The following is an 18,641-nucleotide window of genomic DNA, read 5'->3' as shown; positions in this document are numbered from 1 at the left end:
TTGAGATGAAATATGGATTAATATCTCAACTCTTGCTCTCGTGGTCTTTTACATAGAGGGTGTGCATCCCAACCACAATACGTGTTTGTAAAAGTTATAGGAACCTAGAAATATAGCCCTCTAGTAAAAATAGTTTTGGTAGTAATATACAGGTAAAAGTATTTTAAAAACAAAAAATATATTATAAATATAACGTATTATGTCCATTTAAAGTTCAAAATAGTCTGGTACATTTTGATAGGTAATGCTCAAAATAATTATAAAAACAATCATGCACTCATGAAGCATATGAATAAAAAAATAGAGTATATATTAAATGGAAGGATGAAATAGAGAATGTAACATTTTTCACGCATGGCACCTGCAGGGTGCGGACTTGATGGAGAATGTACAGTACGGACAGACTGGTTGGACTGAATGGCGGGTGGATTCAGCCTAAAGGACAAGGTAATGGGATGTTATGGATTTGCATGTCCTCTCTGGAATTTATGGTCTATGCAGTCAAAAATTTCAAACTTTAAACCAATACTAGTTGAAATGATATAGTGGATTTATTGAAAAACCCTTTGATTTGCTCGTCCGTCTGAATATTCTTCCTCCTGCTGCCAACCATTCCCCATTTGCTGAAATATATGTGTTCAGTAGGAACCACCGATATGGCTTTGCTATTGGATTAGAATTTTAAATTTTTCTTTTTTGGTCACAGCCCTGAAGTCTTATCTGTATCCAGATCTCATCAGTCTTACGCTGACGAGGCAACAGAACTCTCAAATGGATTCCATGGGAGTCGTGATTGTTAGCAAGAATCAGAGATAAAAATATGTTGGTAAAAGGGATATAGCACAGATTGCAATTAGTTTACATTTGTCAAAGATGCTCATCGCAGATAACAAACTCAACATTACGATAGAGTTTATGATATATCCCTAAGGCTTGCCCATGTTCAACATAAAAATATCCTGACCAACATTAGAACAACAAATAAGCAGCTACAATTTCTGAAAAGATCAACACAGAGTTTACAGTTGCTAATGCACAACCAACGGCAACCAACGGAGACCCAAACTAAGATCCGTCCAAATTTGCATCTTGATCACATGTTCAATATTCCAATATCAATCCAAAGGCACCACAAATGGGTCTTTATGGCATGTTAAATATCGCAAGTTCAACAATAACCATCCACTTGATGCTCAACTAGACAAAGATAAGATGGTTATCAAACAAGGTAGCTCAAATTCTGCACATATGCAGGTAACTCATGATTCAAACATGACCGACATGGCCAAGTTCTCCATCAAAAACACAGGCAACAGACTTCACTTGCAGAGTTCTGAACAAAACATCTAAATTACTGGAATTTAAATTATCGCCTCGCTTCTAAAACATGGTCCATGTCATACCCGAAGATGGCATTCTCATAGCCCACAGCTGACTTCAGCGGTACTGCACAAAAAATAGAACAGCAATTCATGAGTTACCAAGTGATAATACAAACATATTGCCAATCCTAAGAAAAATTATTAGTAGCATATATGTATATTGCCAATCCTAAGAAACTTTAGTAGTAGCATATTTGTAGCATAAACAGGATTTTCTAAAAACATGAGATTTATAGCCACCTTGATAGAGCAAGAATAATTGCACAGGAGAGGGGACAATACAACAAACTATCAAATGGCCTAAATAAAAAGAAATGGCCAGATTGTAAAGTGTATAAAACAAGCTAGCAAGAACACAAATAGAACCAACATCATCAAATTACCAAAGATCTAATATAACTGCATACATGGTAAACAAGCTGTCCAAACACCATATAATAATCTTACTGGTATGTCATATAATAATTTTACTTGAAATCAAAACCATATGACACTCGTACAGAAATATATAACTGCATACAAGGTAAACAAGCTGTCGAAACATCATATAATAATCTTACTGATATATCATATACTCCCTCCGTTCCAAATTATAAGTCATTCCAAGAATCTTGGAGAGTCACAGTTTTTCAAGTTTGACCAAATTTATATGACAAGATAATAACATTTATGATACCAATTAAGTATCATTAGATTCTTTGTTAGCTATATTTTCATAGTGCACCTATTTGATGTCATAAATCTATAACTTCTCTGTATAATTTTGGTCAAACTTTGAGATGGTTTGACTCTCCAAGATTCTTAAAATGACTTATAATTTGGAACGGAGGGAGTAATAATTTTACTTGCAGCAAGTACTAATTTTTTTAGATCATCAACACCATTGATTCATAGAAAAAAGACAACACTACTAATGCTGTGATGCATCAGAGATTATTATACACTAAAACTAAGCCTGACCCGTATTATGCAAACAAAATCAAATATCCGAGCAGATTATCCAGTATATCAATCCAAACATCCAATACACAATACAGGTGAGCATCATTATCACGTCAGTTTTGGCATACCTTGATGAAGCCAATGTCCTTGGCGTTGCTGCGGAAGCACTGCCTGCAGCACATCAGCCCGTACTTCCTGATCAGTCCATGAGGGTTGGCGCAGACCCGGCTGCCAAAGCAATCAAACTTGGGTTAGTACAACCATTTTGTAACACGTCACTTACATAAATTCTACAAAAGAACTTGCACATCACCACTCGCATTCTCCAAAATAATAGTTCCAAGCCTAGCCTAAGCAGCCTATGGTTTCAACTCCTGCGCAAAGACTAGTTCCGTAACACAACCGTTGCAAGAAACCGGCTTCGTTGCATCAGTACATCGTAAAATAAATCCCCAGACAAGAAAACCATCTCCGAAAGCGATCCATATACGAGCAGGCTAGCATAATACACCGATCAATTTAACTAGCAATCCTATCAAAGTGCCTCCACATGTAATAGGTTTACTACTAGCTCCAATCACATCAAATCTAGCACCAATTGCCGCAGAAACCAACAAATCACCAATCGCCCAAAAAGACCTCTCCAATATCCACACCCTAGAGCTGCAGCCGCCATGCGCGGGAGGTGAAGAACGGGAGCGGGCGTACGCACCAGACGCGGGATCCGGGCCCGTAGTTCTTGGGGTGCGAGTTCCACACGTTGGAGTGCCCCATCGCCGCCTTCCTCCGCCGCCGCCGCAGGAAAACCCTAGCGCTCCTGAGGAAGTGAGAGAGAGAGAGAGAGAGTTGGTGCGTCGAGTGGCGGCGGCGGGCGGGAGGGCGTAGGTTTATATAGCATGCGCGGTAAACCCTAGTCCACTAGCGGGCCCTATTGGGCCGAGCGGCCCGTAGGTCCACCGGGCCTGGAATTGGGCCCATGGGCTTGTTGGGCCGCTGGTCTGCGCGAGTTTTAGTCCAAGCTCTGGCACGAGCGCGACGACGACTCCGCTGGTCGATTCGTCGTCTCCTCTCTTTTCCTCCTCCTCCGCCGCCGCCGCCGTGACTCGCCGCTCCGACCATGTCCTCCGCCGCCGGTGAGGACTCGTCGTCGTCCCGAAAGGTGCGAGCTTGAAACCTAAAGCCGTCGCCCCATCCACTGCTGCTTCTGCCTTTTCCCTCTCTCTTACCTCAGGTGGCGTGCGTGCGTTCCGTGGCAGGGGAAGGAGAAGGAGGAGGACGGCGCCGGCGGTGCCGGCGAGAGCCACCGGGAGGAGGGGGTTGCGGTGGTGGAGGGGGAAGTGGATCTGGGCGACCTCTACGGTGCGGCGGCGGGGTGGGTGGAGGCGCGGACCAGCTGCCCGCACCTCGGCACCATGCCGCCCGCTGGTGCGGCCGACCTCGAGGGCGTGCCCCCGCCGGACTCCCCGTGCTCCAGGTTTGGATCACCTCCCTCCTGCTCGAATTCTCTGCGGGATCGTTTGGAATCCCCACAGTTCAATTTTCGTGAACAACGGTGAGATGATTGTTTTACCAAGCGGAGGAGCAATGTTTGTTTACTTGCTGACAGCAAGGTGATTACTGATTCAGGAATCAGGAACTGTCCATTGTTTCATTGGTTGGACAAAAAACGTATTAGGCCATCAATTGCAACAAAGCGTAGCTGAATAATGTCCCGGAGAAATAGCTAGCTGCCTGCTGAACCTACCTGGGGGCAGCCGTTAACTGCCCACTGCTCAGACTGGTGTTGGTTGCACTGGTCTGAGAATTGCGGGACGAGGCTTAGCTTCTACTGCGTAGCTCTCGCAATGCTTTCAGCAAGGGAGTCTGCATTTAGTTGCTGCCTTTCCCCGGAATGGACTGGACTTTGTGTCACTAAGAACTTAAGAAGGTGGGATGGGATTAAAGTGACCCTGCTCACTGAAAGTAATGCCTAGTTTCGATTCCTATTAATAAGCAAAGCTTGAATGATCCAGGACTATCAAGAAGGTTGCGGGAGAAGGCTCATATTGTCCCCCCTTGTTTCGCCTAAGAATTCTTGTCAAGTTGACATAACTTGCATACCTGTAGAGCACGATATAAGTGCATATAACCCTTTGAGCATTTATTCCAGTGACAGATGGAAATATTGTTGTATGCTTGTAGATAAAAACTGCTAATTTTTTCTTGAACTTAATAAATTATTATTGTCCTGGATTTTTCCTTCCTTTATCTGAGTTCCAGTTGAAGAATTTTTTCTTTCTACTAGTTGGCACTATATGTACACCATCTCTTTGTCTCTGCAAAAAAAAAATGTCTTTGATCCCATTATTTTCTAACAATCTTTCCAATTTGAAATAACATCCAAGACACTCGAGATGGTTAAGTTCATTGATTTTGAAGATAATTCTCTTATTTTCCATTACTAAAATTTGATTGAAATGGCATCTACCTTAACGTTATTCCTTATTTGTCCTTAATGAAGTGCTGAAATATCTAATGAGATTGGTGATGCACTGATGCAGCCGCTCATCACTATATTATACTAGTGATATGTTGTGCGGCTTGGATGGCATGAAAAAAAATGCATACCCATGTAGACATGCTATCTAACTTTTCTATAAACGAGATGGAAGCTAGTGCCATTTCACCTTAAGATGTTTTAAGTTGTTTTGATGCACTGTAAACATTTTGCTGTCAGACGTTGTGTTGACTTCTTCCGGACTATTTTATGTGAAAGTACATCTATGCGTGTAGATACCCTAACTCCACTGAGATGAGTTGGTACATAAAGGCAGTAACATTTAGTGTCAACATTTTCCTGTACTGAAAGTTGGCCCATGAAATTTTCCATGGTTATGAATGGAAATATCTAACTCCGTCTATGCTGACTGGAAGACTCTCTCTCTCCTGAGTCGTCTCAGCATAGCCGGTCCCAAGCCCGATTAAAGGAGGAGGGTTGCGTTAGGTTTTGGTAAACCAGTATAAAAAATAGCCACTCTAATGGATTTGAAACCCACAAGAAACTCGTTGGGGCGTAACCCTCTTAGCGACGCGCTACATCGGAACCCGGGTGTGGTGATAAATGGGCAAGGGCCGGGTCGTCATCCCCCCAAGGGCGTGTCGTATCGTGACCTGGGTACGATGATAAGTGAGCAATGGTCAGGTCGTCACCTGAATGGCGCGCTACATCTACGCCCGGGTGTAGTGAAAAATGAGTAAGTGTCTTCGCACTTCCCTCGACGGGTGCGAAGGGTAAGGAAGCTAGCCTAGCCAACTAGGATTCTTATAGGTAGCTGGAACGTAGGGTCCCTAACGGGTAAGTTGCGAGAGCTAGTTGATGCAGCAATTAGGAGACGTGTAAATATTCTATGCGTACAGGAGACTAAATGGAAGGGCCAGAAGGCGAAGGAGGTTGAGGATACTGGCTTCAAGCTTTGGTACACGGGAGCAACTCCGGGTAGGAATGGTGTAGGCATCCTGATTGATAGGAGCCTTAAGGATGGAGTCGTAGAGGTTAGAAGGCAAGGCGACCGAATTATCCTAATCCGGTTGGTAGTTGGAGATTCGGTTTTGAATGTGATCAGTGCCTATGCCCCTCATGTAGGTCTTAGTGAGAGCACTAAGATGCAGTTCTGGGAAGATCTAGATAGCATGGTTAGTACCGTGCCTACCAGCGAGAAATTCTTCATAGGATGAGATCTCAACGGCCATGTGGGTGCGACTAATGTAGCGTTCGAGCGAGTGCACGGGGGTTTTGGGTATGGTAGCAGGAGTCAAGAGGGGGAGGATGTGTTGAACTTCGCGTTATCCTACGACTTGTTGATAGCGAATACCGTGTTTAAGAAGAGGGAATCCCATCTTGTGACGTTTCGTAATGGACAACACTCGAGCCAGATTGACTTTATCCTTGCTAGGAGGGAGGATAGACGTGATTGCTTAGATTGTAAGGTGATACCTGGGGAGTGTGTTGTCCCTCAACACAAGCTTGTGGTGGCGGACTTTCGTCTTCGGGTACGTGTCTACGGGGACAAACGTGCCAAGATTGCGAGAACAAAGTGGTGGAAGCTTAGAGGGGAAGCGGCACAAGCGTTTAAGGTAAGGATGCTAGGGGAGGGGCCTTGGGAAGAAGGAGAAGACGCAGATGACATGTGGCTAAAGATGGCAACATGTGTTCGGAAGGTGGCCTCAGAGGTGTTTGGCGTGAGTAGGGGAGGCAAACAGGAGGGGAAAGACACCCGGTGGTGGAACGACGAGGTGCAAAGGGCTATTAAGGAGAAGGAGTGTTTCAGGCGCCTCCACCTTGACAAGAGTGCAGCCAACATCGAGGGCTATAAATTAGCGAAGAGGGTTGCAAAGCGAGCTGTGAGTGTAGTAAAGGGTAAGGCGTATGATGACCTGTATCAGCGGCTAGGCACGAAAGAAGGGGAGAAGGACATTTATAGGATGGCTAGGATCCGCGAGCGGAAGACAAGGGACATCAACCAAATCAAATGCATTAACTATGGGACAGATCGACTGTTAGTGAAGGATGAGGAGATCATGGATAGATGGAGAGAGTACTTCGACAAGTTGTTTAATGGGGAGAGTGAGGGCCCTACCCTTGAGTTAGATGACTCTTTTAACGACACCAACAGACGTTTTGTGAGGAGAATTCAGGAGGTAGAGATCGGGGAGGCTTTGAAGAGGATGAAGGAAGGTAAAGCGATGGGCCCTGATGGTATCCCCATTGAGGTGTGGAGATGCCTATGAGATAGAGTAATAGTATGGTTAACTAAGCTTTTTAATCTCATTTTTCGGTCAAACAAGATGCCGGAAGAATGGAGGAGAAGTATATTAGTACCTATCTTCAAAAATAAGGGCGATGTTCAAAGTTGTACTAACTACCGTGGGATTAAGCTGATGAGTCATACGATGAAGCTTTGGGAGAGGGTTATCGAGCATCGCCTAAGAAGAGTGACAAATGTGACCCAAAACCAATTTGGGTTCATGCCTGGAAGGTCAACCATGGAGGCGATTTTCTTGATACGACAATTGATGAAGAGATATAGGGAGCAGAAGAAGGACTTGCACATGGTCTTCATTGACCTTGAGAAGGCATATGACAAAGTACCGAGAAATGTCATGTGGTGGGCCTTGGAGAAGCACAAAGCCCCAACTAAGTACATTACCCTCATTAAGGATATGTACAAGGATGCGACGACATTTGTCCGGACATGTGATGGCAACACCACTGACTTTCCTATTAACATAGGCCTACACCAGGGGTCAGCATTGAGCCCTTATTTATTTGCTTTAGTGATGGATGAGGTCACAAGGGATATACAAGGTGAGATCCCTTGGTGTATGCTCTTTGCTGATGATGTGCTAGTTGACGAGAGTAGGGCAGGGGTTAATAGGAAGTTAGAGCTGTGGAGACGCACGTTAGAGTCGAAAGGGTTCAGACTTAGTAGGACCAAGACCGAGTACATGATGTGCGATTTCAGCGCGACTAGGCATGAGGGGGGAGACGTTAGTCTAGATGGGCAAGTGGTGGTCCAGAAGGATACTTTTCGGTATTTAGGATCGGTGCTACAAAAGGATGGCGACATTGATGAAGATGTTAGGCATAGAATTTTAGCTGGCTGGTTGAAATGGCGGCAAGTTTCTGGCATCCTTTGTGATAAGAGGGTGCCACAAAAGGTAAAAGGGAAATTTTATAGGACAGCAATTCGTCCGGCGATGTTATATGGTGCTGAATGTTGGCCTACACAAAGGCGACATGTCCAGCAACTGAGTGTAGCAGAGATGCGGATGTTGCGGTGGTTTTGCGGGCACACAAGGAGGGATAGAGTCCGGAACGAAGTTATTCGGGATAGAGTCGGGGTGGCACCAATTGAGGAGAAACTTACCCAGCATCGGCTGAGATGGTTTGGACATGTCCAACGAAGGCCTCCTGAGGCGCCGGTGCGTAATGGGGTTCTTGAGCGGGTCGATAATGTAAAGAAGGGTAGAGGCAGACCTAAACTGACGTGGGATGAGTCGGTTAAGAGAGACCTTAAGGATTGGAATATTTCTAAAGAGATAGCTTTGGATAGGAGCACTTGGAGACTAGCTATCAATGTGCCTGAACCTTGAACTTATTTCTTTCGGGTTTCATCTCTAACCTACCCCAACTTGCTTAGGAAAAAAGGCTATGTTGTTGTTGTTGTTGTTATGAATGGAAATATCTGTAGTTACATATCATTTTTGTGGAAACTCAAAGATGTCATCTTCATTTAATTTCATTGAGTGGATGCACACCAAGTGGCTTGAGAGATTTATATAATTGTTGAATACAAAGTTCTGCAGAATATTCATGTCTGAATTTTTTTTCTCATGAGGGGTTATTTCCATGCAGATGTCATCACCCTGCTGAAAACTGGCTATGCTTGATCTGCAAAGATGTGCTGTGCAGTCGTTTTATTAACAAACATATGTTGTGCCATTATCAAGAAAAAGGTCACTGTCTTGCTTTGAGCTTCAGGTAATTTGCTAAGCTTGCTTCGATTAACTTGCTTTTATTGCAAATAATATTCCTTGGTTCAACACAACACTATTTCATCCCAATTTCATGATTATGCATGATCTTAGGCTTTGCCCACCGTTAAGTCTGAATAAACCCTTTAGTATTTGATACCCCACATACATGATTTCTTAGAAGAAATAATGTTATCTCAATATATCTATACCAGTTCGACATGTGAACAAGTCAGGCCAGTGACCATTGAACCACTAACCTCACTGGACCATCTTCTATCTATATGCTTTTTAAAACCATTGCAATACTAAATGCAGCTTTTTGTGGTTTTATGATTAATTGTTTCACGCAATCACTCATTGAAATAGATGATCAGTTGATCCACTTTCTGATGAGCTACTTACCTTAGGCAAATAAACATTGAAATAATTGATCCAAAGGAAAGCTCTGAACTTGCTGGGTAACTGAATTATTGGTCAAAAGCATGACTTTTTAAACCCCGAACAAAAAGGAAATTAAGTCACGAAAAAGATATTGAAAATCATGGTCACTCTTAGAAAACCTTATATTTCTTTTATAAAGTTTCTGAACTACCTGTCGTCCTGTCGTATGCCACTTTTCTCTCGTCTTATGTATCTAGCAGTCTAGCCATGACTTGTGTGCTTCCATGTCTAGTTCTTTAACTTGTGCACACCATACGATCTTAGCATTGTGTATATAATGTTTTGCAGTGATCTGTCAGTTTGGTGTTTCGGATGTGACTCATACCTAGATGTTCAAGCAATCTTAGAACTGCGTCCAGTCTATGAAATTGCACATCTATTGAAGTTTGGAGAACATCCACCTTTTCGATCACTTGAAGTCCTGGAGTTGAGCTCCAGTGAAAATAGAAGTTTGTCATCAGGGCCCTAGTTCTCGATATTCTGCTACTGAATTTCTTTTCACGGTGCTTCAATCAGATTCAGACAGACAGTTGGCAGTTGTCTACTAACCTAGTACTTGTTAAGCTTCGGTGCAATATAATTCATCTGCCCTGTTACTTTTGGTTACAACATTTTAACTACTCGGAGCTTCCTTAGATAGTTATTGTGACGTAGTTTGTTGTGGTGAACATGAAGCAAACAACAGGTGTAAAAGTCTGTACCTTTGAAGATGATAAAGGTATTATAATTACTTTGATATAGACATCTAGAAAAGTATTCAACTTCGAATATCTTTGGTTTGGTGAGTGGTGACTAATGTTATCTTATCCGCTAAAAAACATGAAAGTTTAGTTATGTGTCATTAAACTTTAGGCTATGATGTAGTTGTGTAAGTAGTTCTGTAATATCCATTGCACTTCAGGGAACCGTCCCAGGAGAAGGCCAACTAGGGCACTTTGCGATAACCATCTCAAACTCTTTGCATCTGAAAAATCGGTAACAACTGTTAAAAGTGGCATCAGCTTCTGGGAGGATAAATACCGAAATGAAAGTTGCTGCATGACCTTTTTTATGCAGAATGACTGATAGATACTGATGCCATCTGATAACTCCCTGGGATGATAGTGATATCAATTTGCCACTTGCCTAATTCTGTCTGTCCAATCAGATCAGATGTAAAAAAAATATCTGTTCTTTCATTGTCACTTGCGCGCTTGGCGTGGATCCGTGGATGGTCATGGGATGGCATTTCCCTTAAGTAGCAGTAGCATTTTCCTTAAGTACTAGCATTAGATGCATCGTTATTGCTAAATCCAGCATTACCATGTCTTTTTCTAGCTAGTGCTTGTTTGATCACTATTCTCATCAATAATCATTTTATGTTATGTAATCTCAAATATTACTGACTTTTTGGCTCCAAATCCAAACGGTTGACAGACCATTTGGATAAACTAAACATATTAATACGACAGTACTCTATGTTTGTGTCCCTGCTATCCATAGTGAGGAAACATCCTAGTTCCATATATTATGATTGCCTTTTTGAAAAAGGTTGATTTGAATGTTACACAGAAAATGAAATATTGTGTCACAGTTTTCTGTCACTTCTAAGCATTTGCTAGATACAATATTTTTGGACGACATGCATTTCCATTTCAGATTTTACATCATTGCAAAAACCTGAACTGGGATGTAAGAAAGTTTCAAACCTATTTAGTTTTCAAGTATCGCATAACAAATAACTTTGGTGCCTTTCTTTTCGTGCCCTACCTTTGAAGTTCTCACCTCATCTGATCATGGTAGTTGTTGAATAGTGACACTCCTCAAATGACATGTATCTCATAAAGGCACCACTTACTGTTCACTTTGTCTGGTGAGATATGTTTCTGTAATATGCATGATATGACTAGATTAAGCATTCTGTAATATGCATGATAGGACTAGATTAAGCATCTGCTGCACATACAGTTGCCGAGATGCTGCGTACTAGTTTGATCAGTTAGGACAAGTGTGCATTCAGTAGTTGGTATTGCATTGGTTTTTCGTCACTGTTGAGGAAAAAAAGGTCGGGAGGGATTGCTTGGGGCACTTACCAAAGGCCTCGATTGTTTGGTCAGGTGTCCATGTCAGGAGAACAGCAAATGCTACCATTATGCACCGAGGACTAAAATTAACTGGTGAATGTCAATATCAGTGGAATCAGATCCTCTGACTTTCAGTTGAACAGGTATCGAGATGGGCGCGCCTTCCGTCATGGGCACCTTCTGATCATAATTTGGACGGTTAATATCGAGATGCTTTCTTTCTGTTGTTTTTGTGCCATCTGATAAGAACTTGAACGGTCAATAGAGTTTTGAAATTGCAGTGACTTTTGAGTTGTGTGTTCATTTGAATTAAGGTCACCCTTTTGGTGACTTTTTGAGTTTCATATGTTCGTGAGGATTAAGACCTGCCTTTTGTTGTTAGTGCCATAGTTCCTATCATGGATGCATGCGTGTCGCGCATTTCTGGAACTGTGCCGTGTTGGGTCGTACAGGTGTTGGCATCATGCCAGATTGCCAGTGAGTGATGTTGAACTGCATAATATTTCCGCCAATTATGCAGAAGGGAACATGTTCGAGTGTCATTTTTAGGCCGAGGAAAAGGTTTTCCGGCTATCTTGATTTGCTTTGGAGTTTGGAGAAACAAAAAAGGTTGCCCTTTTCGAGCACTCAGATGATGAGATCTAATGCAATGTGATTGCATCATGCGAGACTCAGAAGCTATCAGCTGCAGCTGCAACCATACATCTGTGCAGTCTCTTCCCAGCAGGCGCTTTGGGACCATACGTGCCATACTCAAACATGCCAAGTTGGAAAGGGACCTCATCCTACTCCCTATCTACGTGTCAATGTCCGTGTGGTTTCTAGATATTTGACCAATGCTTATGTTCTTGTAATCTATACTAATCCCGTTTCAAATTATAGGTCATTTGACTTTTTTTTACCTCAAGTTTGACCACTCGTCTTATTCAAAAAATTATAGGAGTTATGCAACTAACCAATATCTACCTTAGCCATCAAGACTAGCTCTACTTAAAACACGAATTTCTTTTTAGGGAATTTAACACAAGGCTGCCGGTTTTATTGGATGAAGGAGCAAATTTAATTTTATGTACAGAAAAAAAAACAATAACACAGCAACCCACAACTTCACAGAACCAACATTAGAACCGGAATGATAGCACTCCCAAAAAACTTGCAAGATCATCAATGACTCATGTTCCCACGTATGTTGAAGGTTAACGACTGCAATGATACTAAATGGCAACTCTAGTTGTGGGGTTGGTGATCAATGGAACTTAACAAAGTATTATCATCTCTGATGGAGGTTGCAGGGGAGTGTAAATGTATCAGAGATGATTTCTCATAAATTGGATATGACGCCTCTGGCTGTTGAAAGTTGATCCCCAAATAATCACTGTAGTACCACAGAATCTTGTGCTCAAGTCAGTGGCGGAGCCACCCATCACGCAGGGTGGGGCATATGCCCCAGCTAGCCGCCGGAACCCGCCTGCCCGTCCGCGACTCGGGGAGGAAGAAGAGGAGCGCGCGCACGAGGTGATGGGGAGCAGCCGCAGGCAGCAGAGCCAGGAAGGAGGAGCTGCGCACCACGTCGCGGCGGGGATCCAATCCGCCTAAGCGCGGACCGGTGGCGGCGGGCCTCGCGGCGGAGTGGACCGGGGCGGCGGGCCCCCCGGCGGCGACGGGCCTCACGGCGGCGGAAGGCTCCTGACAGTCGTCCTCCCTCCTCCCGCGGATCCACGCGGGCGCGACACTTCTCGCTGCGGCGGAAGGCTCCTCGCGCGGATCCACGCCGCGCGCGCCCCTCCTCCTCCCTCCTCCCTAGCCGGGGCGGGAGCTGCAGCGGCGCCCCGACATGCCCCGCGTGGAGGTCGCGCGAGGCCATGGCGGAGCAGAGGGCGCGGCGGCGGGCGGGCGTGCGGAGCGGCGTCGTGGACTCGCGCCCCACCGGCGGCCCCCTGCCGCGCCCCGCTGGCGGCCCCCTGCCGGCCTGCCCCACCTAAATTTTTCAGCTAGCTCCGCCCCTGGCTCAAGTGTGTATGGTACTAGTCATGATGTCAGCGCAATAGCCTTAGATGAAGGGCAACTCTTAGTGTATGGAGCGACTGATGGAGAGTAAGGGGAAGAGTTGACAACTTGACATCACACATATAGATTGTATGTGATCTATGGACTTGAAGCAGGAAGCCTCTACCTTCAAAGAGCCACACGGGCAAGAATATATACTACCATACAAAAGTAGGGGCGGATCCATGCTTGAACAATAGGGGGGGGGGGGTCTCCTCTCTTTCCTCCTCTACATTCACCTCTTTTTCCTCTTCTTCCTTCTTCCTTCTGTTCCACCTCATGTTCCATTGGAGTTTCTAGGCTGGGGATAGGGTACAGTGGGATGAAATGATCATTTAAGGTGGTTCAAAGATCATCATATGGTTTTAGAATCATTAAAGGTAACAGTGATTCTTTCATCATAAAGATAAAATGGCTTCTGGAACTGGTATCTTAGACAATTAGAGGCTAGAACTATATTTGGAGGATAGATATTCTAAATATTTCCATATGCACATTGAAAAATCACAAATAACATAAAAGTCTACCTCAAAACTATTAGTGTAACGGCCCGTAAAAGGTGCAAGTCACTAGTCCGGGGATATGAACCCATGGGCTACCTTTCAAACGGTGCTTTCTTATTATCTTCCCACTTTACCATTTATTGACGGTTTAATAAGATAGTTTTCCTTTTCCTTTTGGCTATTATTTAGGCATATAAATAACTTCAAATTTAAAAGTTGTCAACTCATATAGTTGTAGATCTTGCCTCAAGCACTTCGCCAAAATTAAATAAGTAAACGATCTCTCAAGCTCTTCGACTAAATTCAATAAATAAGGTAGTGACCAGGTGCTTCCTGGCCACATAGTGGCTACAAAGATAATGCTTATTCATTAGTTTAATTTCTAATGGAGCATCGAGAGGCACTAATATCATCCCTTCTCATTCAGTTATTCTTCTACAAGTATCATTATTGCTGTCTGATCTTAACAACATACGAAGAAACTAAAAGAGACAAGTGAAATGCAGCACTTTTGTCTCAGCTTAATCTATATTTTTTATCTTTTCTTATTTTGTAACTTCTCTTTTTTTCTAAAAGACGAAGAGTGCTTGATGCACGCACACCTTCACATCAACAGACAACAGATGTTCTTCTACATGCTTCTTAGCATACATATAAGTTAGATTGGAAACTTAATCTCACATGACGTCTAGGACAAGCAAGCTAATAATTAGTTTATTCAATTTTAAATACAAAATATTTAGGACAAACTAATTAGCTCCTATAAAATGGAAGGATTACTAACCTTTCAAACAACGGCGGATCCAGGAATAGATTAAGAAGGGCTGATTTTCCTCTTCCTACTCCTTTCTCCTCAAAAATTGAGGGGGGGGGGGGCTTGAACCCCACTAGACCCACCGCTGGAGCCGTATCTGTGTGAAAGACAACTCCGGATCTTACAAAAAAAATTGTTGAGAGAATCACCGCTCCTCCAGTCCGGCCCACAGCTCCTCTAGTCCGGCCCCCAGATCCTCCATCCACCAGTGATCGTACGGGTCCATCTCCGCCCTAGGGGTCAACGGGGACATTCTCGATCTCGGGAAATGCATCCTCCTGCTCATCTACCACCACCTCCTCCTCCTCCTCCTCCTCCTCCTCCAAACTGTCGGGTGTTGCCTCCTCAACGATCACTTCCTTGACAACTTCGACCCCCCCCCCCTCCCCCACACACACACTGCATCCTCCGCATCGCTGGTAGTCGCGGCCGGCCCAACTCAATGAACTCCTCTGAACCGTGGGTCGCCGGGGCCCCACCATGTCCTTCGCGCCGCCGGTCGCCAGCTTGCCCAGCTTGACGAGCCCCTCCATGCCGTCGGTCGCCCCCCTGCGTTCTCCACGCGGCCCAACACGACGAGCCCCTCCGTACTGCTGGTCGCTGGGGCTCCCATCGTGTCCTCTGCGCCGCCGATCTCTGCATCTACCTCCCTGCAGTGGTGTCATCACCAGCACCACCACCAGCAGCAGCATCCAACTAGCACGGTAACTGTGATGCCGACCCACATCAGTACTTTGACCCACACCAATATCTCTGTATCGCGTGCATATGGAAACCAAACCATCACCCTTCCTAGCTACGACCGACGGGAAGTGCGAGGGGGAGTATGAAGTGGGGCAGTGGGCAGTGACAGACCCAGGAATGAATTAAAGAGGGCTGATTTTCTTCTTCCTCTCCCTTTCTTCTTCCTCCCCTTCCTCATCAAAAATAGAGGGGGGCTCAAGTGGGGCCTCCATTATTTGTGGCCCTCTGCACTCACCGCTAAATCCACCCCTGCTTTCAAACTCAAAATAAAGTTTTTTTTAATTTCTAGGTCCTTAGTACGACTCTTGGATGGATGTGAAGGATTTTTCTTGCTTGTATAGCAATCGAGGAATCCATATGTTCCAATGCAAAAGGCCCAAGACTTAGCCCCAACATAATTGAGTACGCACGGGACCAGCTAGCAGGAAAACAAAATGGTCGTACCAGAACAAAAAAAGTGCAGATATATGAGAGATGAGTCATGAACCATGATAGCTACAGTGCATCCCCCAACCCTTTTCTTTTGATCGATCACGATACTGCACAATGTATTGGAGGCACTGAGAATACTGCACAATGTATTGGAGGCACTGAGAAAAATTAATGCAGCCAAAATTAAAGGGACGAGAATGATTCAAAACGCGACAGCACTGCACAGACAGCAGCAACTGTAGATCGTCAGGATGACTTCACGGATAGATGGATAACAAAGCTAGCTAGGTGCTAGCAATGTTGCTTCTGGAACCCTAAGCTTTGGAAGCCTCCGATCCTTTGCAGCAAACTGAGGCCGTCTTTTTTGACCAAACTTTTTTATGCGACGTGCACGCACAATTCTCCCCTCTGCCGGCCATATTTCTTAGTGCTTTGTGGATGGGATGAGCAGCATGAGCAGTTCATTCCACTAACTCGGGTCGGTAGTTTCCACCGGATGACGTCAAGAGTTTTTTTTGGAATTTATTTTCTGAGTAAAATACACTGAGGGTCTTTAAACTAGTTGACATGTTCTGTTTAAGTCCATGAACTTCGAAAGTGTATTTTTAGGTCCACGATCTATTTAAGTGTGTCAATTGAGGTCCAAAACGTCTCTGACCAGTGTTGACCGCCTACGTGGACCGCCACGTCGGATCTAACGTGGACTGGGCCTGTTGCGAGAGCAGGGCATATATGCAAATCACCCCCTCTCCTCCCCGCCGCGCTCCGCCGTCTGCGCTCGCCGCCGAGGGAGCAGGGGAGGGTCGCCGCCCCGCGCCCGCGCACGGAGGAGGATGGGGAGCAGAGGGCCACCGCCGGAGCTCGGGAGGGAGGCGGCGCAGGGGAGGGGGAAGGAGGCCGCCGTGCCTGGCCCCCGCCGGCCCAGCGCAGCCCCGCGAGGCCCGCCGCGGAGCTCCATGGGTGGACGGAGCTTGGCGCAGCCCTCCGTGGCCCTCGCGGAGCTCCATGGGCGGACGGAGCTGCGGCGCTGGGGAGATGGAGCTGCGGCGGCCCCTCCCTCCTCTCCTCCCCTGCGCCGGCTCCACCCCATCCCCTGCTCCATCCGTCGCCGCCCCCTGCAGCTCGCGCGGGGCCATGGCGGCGGCGGCCGGAGCCGTGCATCGCTATGGCGGGGTTCACCGCGTGCGAGGGCGAGCGGGAGCGTAGGGGACGACGCGGCGGCGGCGAGGCGGCGGCGAGGCGGCGGCGAGGCAGCGGCAGGCGCATGCGGGCGGGGAGGGAGGAGGAGCAGTGGGTAGGTGGAATCGACGAATGGCTCACCGGAGAGGACAAATCGGCGGTGGTCGGCCTCAGAGAAGGAGCTCGTGGCGGCGGCAATGGAAGAGCAGCCGGAGCCGCTGCTCTGTGCTGCCGCTGCCTAGAGGCGCGCCCCCACAAGCCCGCGAACCTGCACCGGCCTCCCGCGTGCCGCCGATCCCGCGCTGGCCCGCCTGGATTCGCGCACGCCTCCCTAGCTCCTTGCGCGCGCCGCTCCCCTACTGCAGGCACGTGCCGCCATGAACCGCTCCTGCTCCTCCATGCCCTGCGCGCCGCTGCTGGGCCTCCCCTCGCGTGCTTCCTGGCCCGCGCGCCCCACTGGGCCCCAGGCCCTGCTCTACCTCCCGCGCGCACGCCACGTGCTGCTCTCCTGCGCGAGCGCCGCGCGCTGCGCGGGGATCTGCCGGAGGTGGTTCGCGCTCAGCAGGATGCCGGTGCTGTGGGGAGCCGGTGAGGCACGCGCGGCGGCCAGGCAGGAGCCGAGCAACGGGGCTGCGGCGGCCGCACAGTGCGGGAGCAGAGAAGGAGATGAAAGGACGGGGGAGAATTGAGGAAGGCTCGGCTCGGGAGGGTCAATGTGCAAATATGTTGTCCACGTTAGATCCAACGTGGCGGTCCACGTAGGCGGTCAACGCTGACAGAGGCGTTTTGGACATCAATTGACACACTTGAATAGATCGTGGACCTAAAAATGCACTTTCGAAGTTCATGGACCTAAACTGAACAGGTCAACTAGTTTAAGGACCCAGTGCATTTTACTCTTATTTTCTAGTCCTTGGGACCCAAGTGAATTCATCTTCTTAAATGGACTTTTTGATACATGTTTTTAAATAATCAAAGCAGAAAGCCAACGAGTACGTATCAACCTTGTGGTATTGTAATTTGTCTTCAATTGGCAGGAAAAAAAAGAACACCCACTACAAACCCCTTTAGTGTTAATTGCTAAGCAAGTTGGAGTGGACTCATCATGAAATTCAACAGGAAGAGAAAGATAATACCCCCTCCGTTCTTTAATATGACGTTTATGACAAGCTAATTAGTTCAAAATTAAACTTGGATATTGATTCGGTGGCCCAGATTGAAGTTTGTATAGTTTCCATGGATATGTTGGTTTCTACGGATATGGGAACATCAGGATGGGATTAGGTGGATGATGTATACACACTGGAGTGACCAATGATGGTGCTTGCAATCCATTGCAGCAGGACCCCCAGCACGCGTTGCATGGATGAGGCGATGTGCCTGTGCCTCCTCAACCCGGCAAGGCGTGCTCCACTGTCTGGGGGGCCTCATCTGAGGCGAACATGATCAAGTGGCTGGAGCTTCCAAGAGAAAGATTCTCCTTACAGCATCAAGTGGCTTAACTTCCCCATGTGTTTCACTTGGAACCATCCCAACATTCTTTTTTTACTTTTAGTGGAGGAATATGTACCTCTACTAC

The 18,641-nt window shown here is 46.2% G+C and overlaps 2 protein-coding genes across 3 annotated transcripts; one reads left to right on the top strand and one right to left on the bottom strand.

The window, feature by feature from the left end:
- Positions 1-1,066: 1,066 nt before the first annotated feature.
- On the bottom strand, positions 1,067-3,192 carry LOC120699592 (40S ribosomal protein S29). Of its 2 annotated transcripts, XR_005685507.1 has the most exons (4): positions 3,037-3,192; positions 2,453-2,552; positions 1,320-1,446; positions 1,067-1,278 (listed from the first exon to the last, which is right to left on the bottom strand). XR_005685507.1 is itself a non-coding variant. In XM_039983593.1 (3 exons), exons 1-3 carry the CDS (start codon positions 3,096-3,098, stop codon positions 1,438-1,440), a joined length of 171 nt encoding a protein of 56 aa, XP_039839527.1. In that variant the 5' UTR covers positions 3,099-3,192; the 3' UTR covers positions 1,069-1,437. The 2 variants fall into 2 exon arrangements, 1 of the variants encoding a protein (XP_039839527.1); XM_039983593.1 differs by having other exon boundaries at positions 1,069-1,446.
- A 113-nt stretch (positions 3,193-3,305) lies between these two features.
- On the top strand, positions 3,306-10,051 carry LOC120699591 (histone deacetylase 6-like). The gene is made up of 4 exons (XM_039983592.1): positions 3,306-3,483; positions 3,581-3,798; positions 8,719-8,844; positions 9,570-10,051. The coding sequence occupies exons 1-4, from the start codon at positions 3,442-3,444 to the stop codon at positions 9,748-9,750; spliced, it is 567 nt and encodes a 188-aa protein (XP_039839526.1). The 5' UTR covers positions 3,306-3,441; the 3' UTR covers positions 9,751-10,051.
- The last annotated feature ends 8,590 nt before the right edge of the window (positions 10,052-18,641 follow it).

Source organism: Panicum virgatum, chromosome 3K (genome assembly GCF_016808335.1).
Source record: "Panicum virgatum strain AP13 chromosome 3K, P.virgatum_v5, whole genome shotgun sequence".
NCBI classification, from domain to species: domain Eukaryota; kingdom Viridiplantae; phylum Streptophyta; class Magnoliopsida; order Poales; family Poaceae; genus Panicum; species Panicum virgatum.
The sequence above is the reverse complement of the archived record's forward strand: the minus strand, read 5'-3'. Positions and strand labels throughout refer to the sequence as shown.

Bases quoted from the DNA above. Each gene is read 5' to 3' on its own strand.
- LOC120699592 (XM_039983593.1), bottom strand. From the start codon at position 3,098: ATGGGGCACTCCAACGTGTGGAACTCGCACCCCAAGAACTACGGGCCC. The intron at 2,553-3,036 runs GTGCGTACGCCC...TTGCTTTGGCAG, and splicing joins GGGCCCGGATCCCGCGTCTG to CCGGGTCTGCGCCAACCCTC.
- LOC120699591 (XM_039983592.1), top strand. From the start codon at position 3,442: ATGTCCTCCGCCGCCGGTGAGGACTCGTCGTCGTCCCGAAAG. The intron at 3,799-8,718 runs GTTTGGATCACC...ATTTCCATGCAG, and splicing joins CCGGACTCCCCGTGCTCCAG to ATGTCATCACCCTGCTGAAA. The intron at 8,845-9,569 runs GTAATTTGCTAA...AATGTTTTGCAG, and splicing joins TGTCTTGCTTTGAGCTTCAG to TGATCTGTCAGTTTGGTGTT.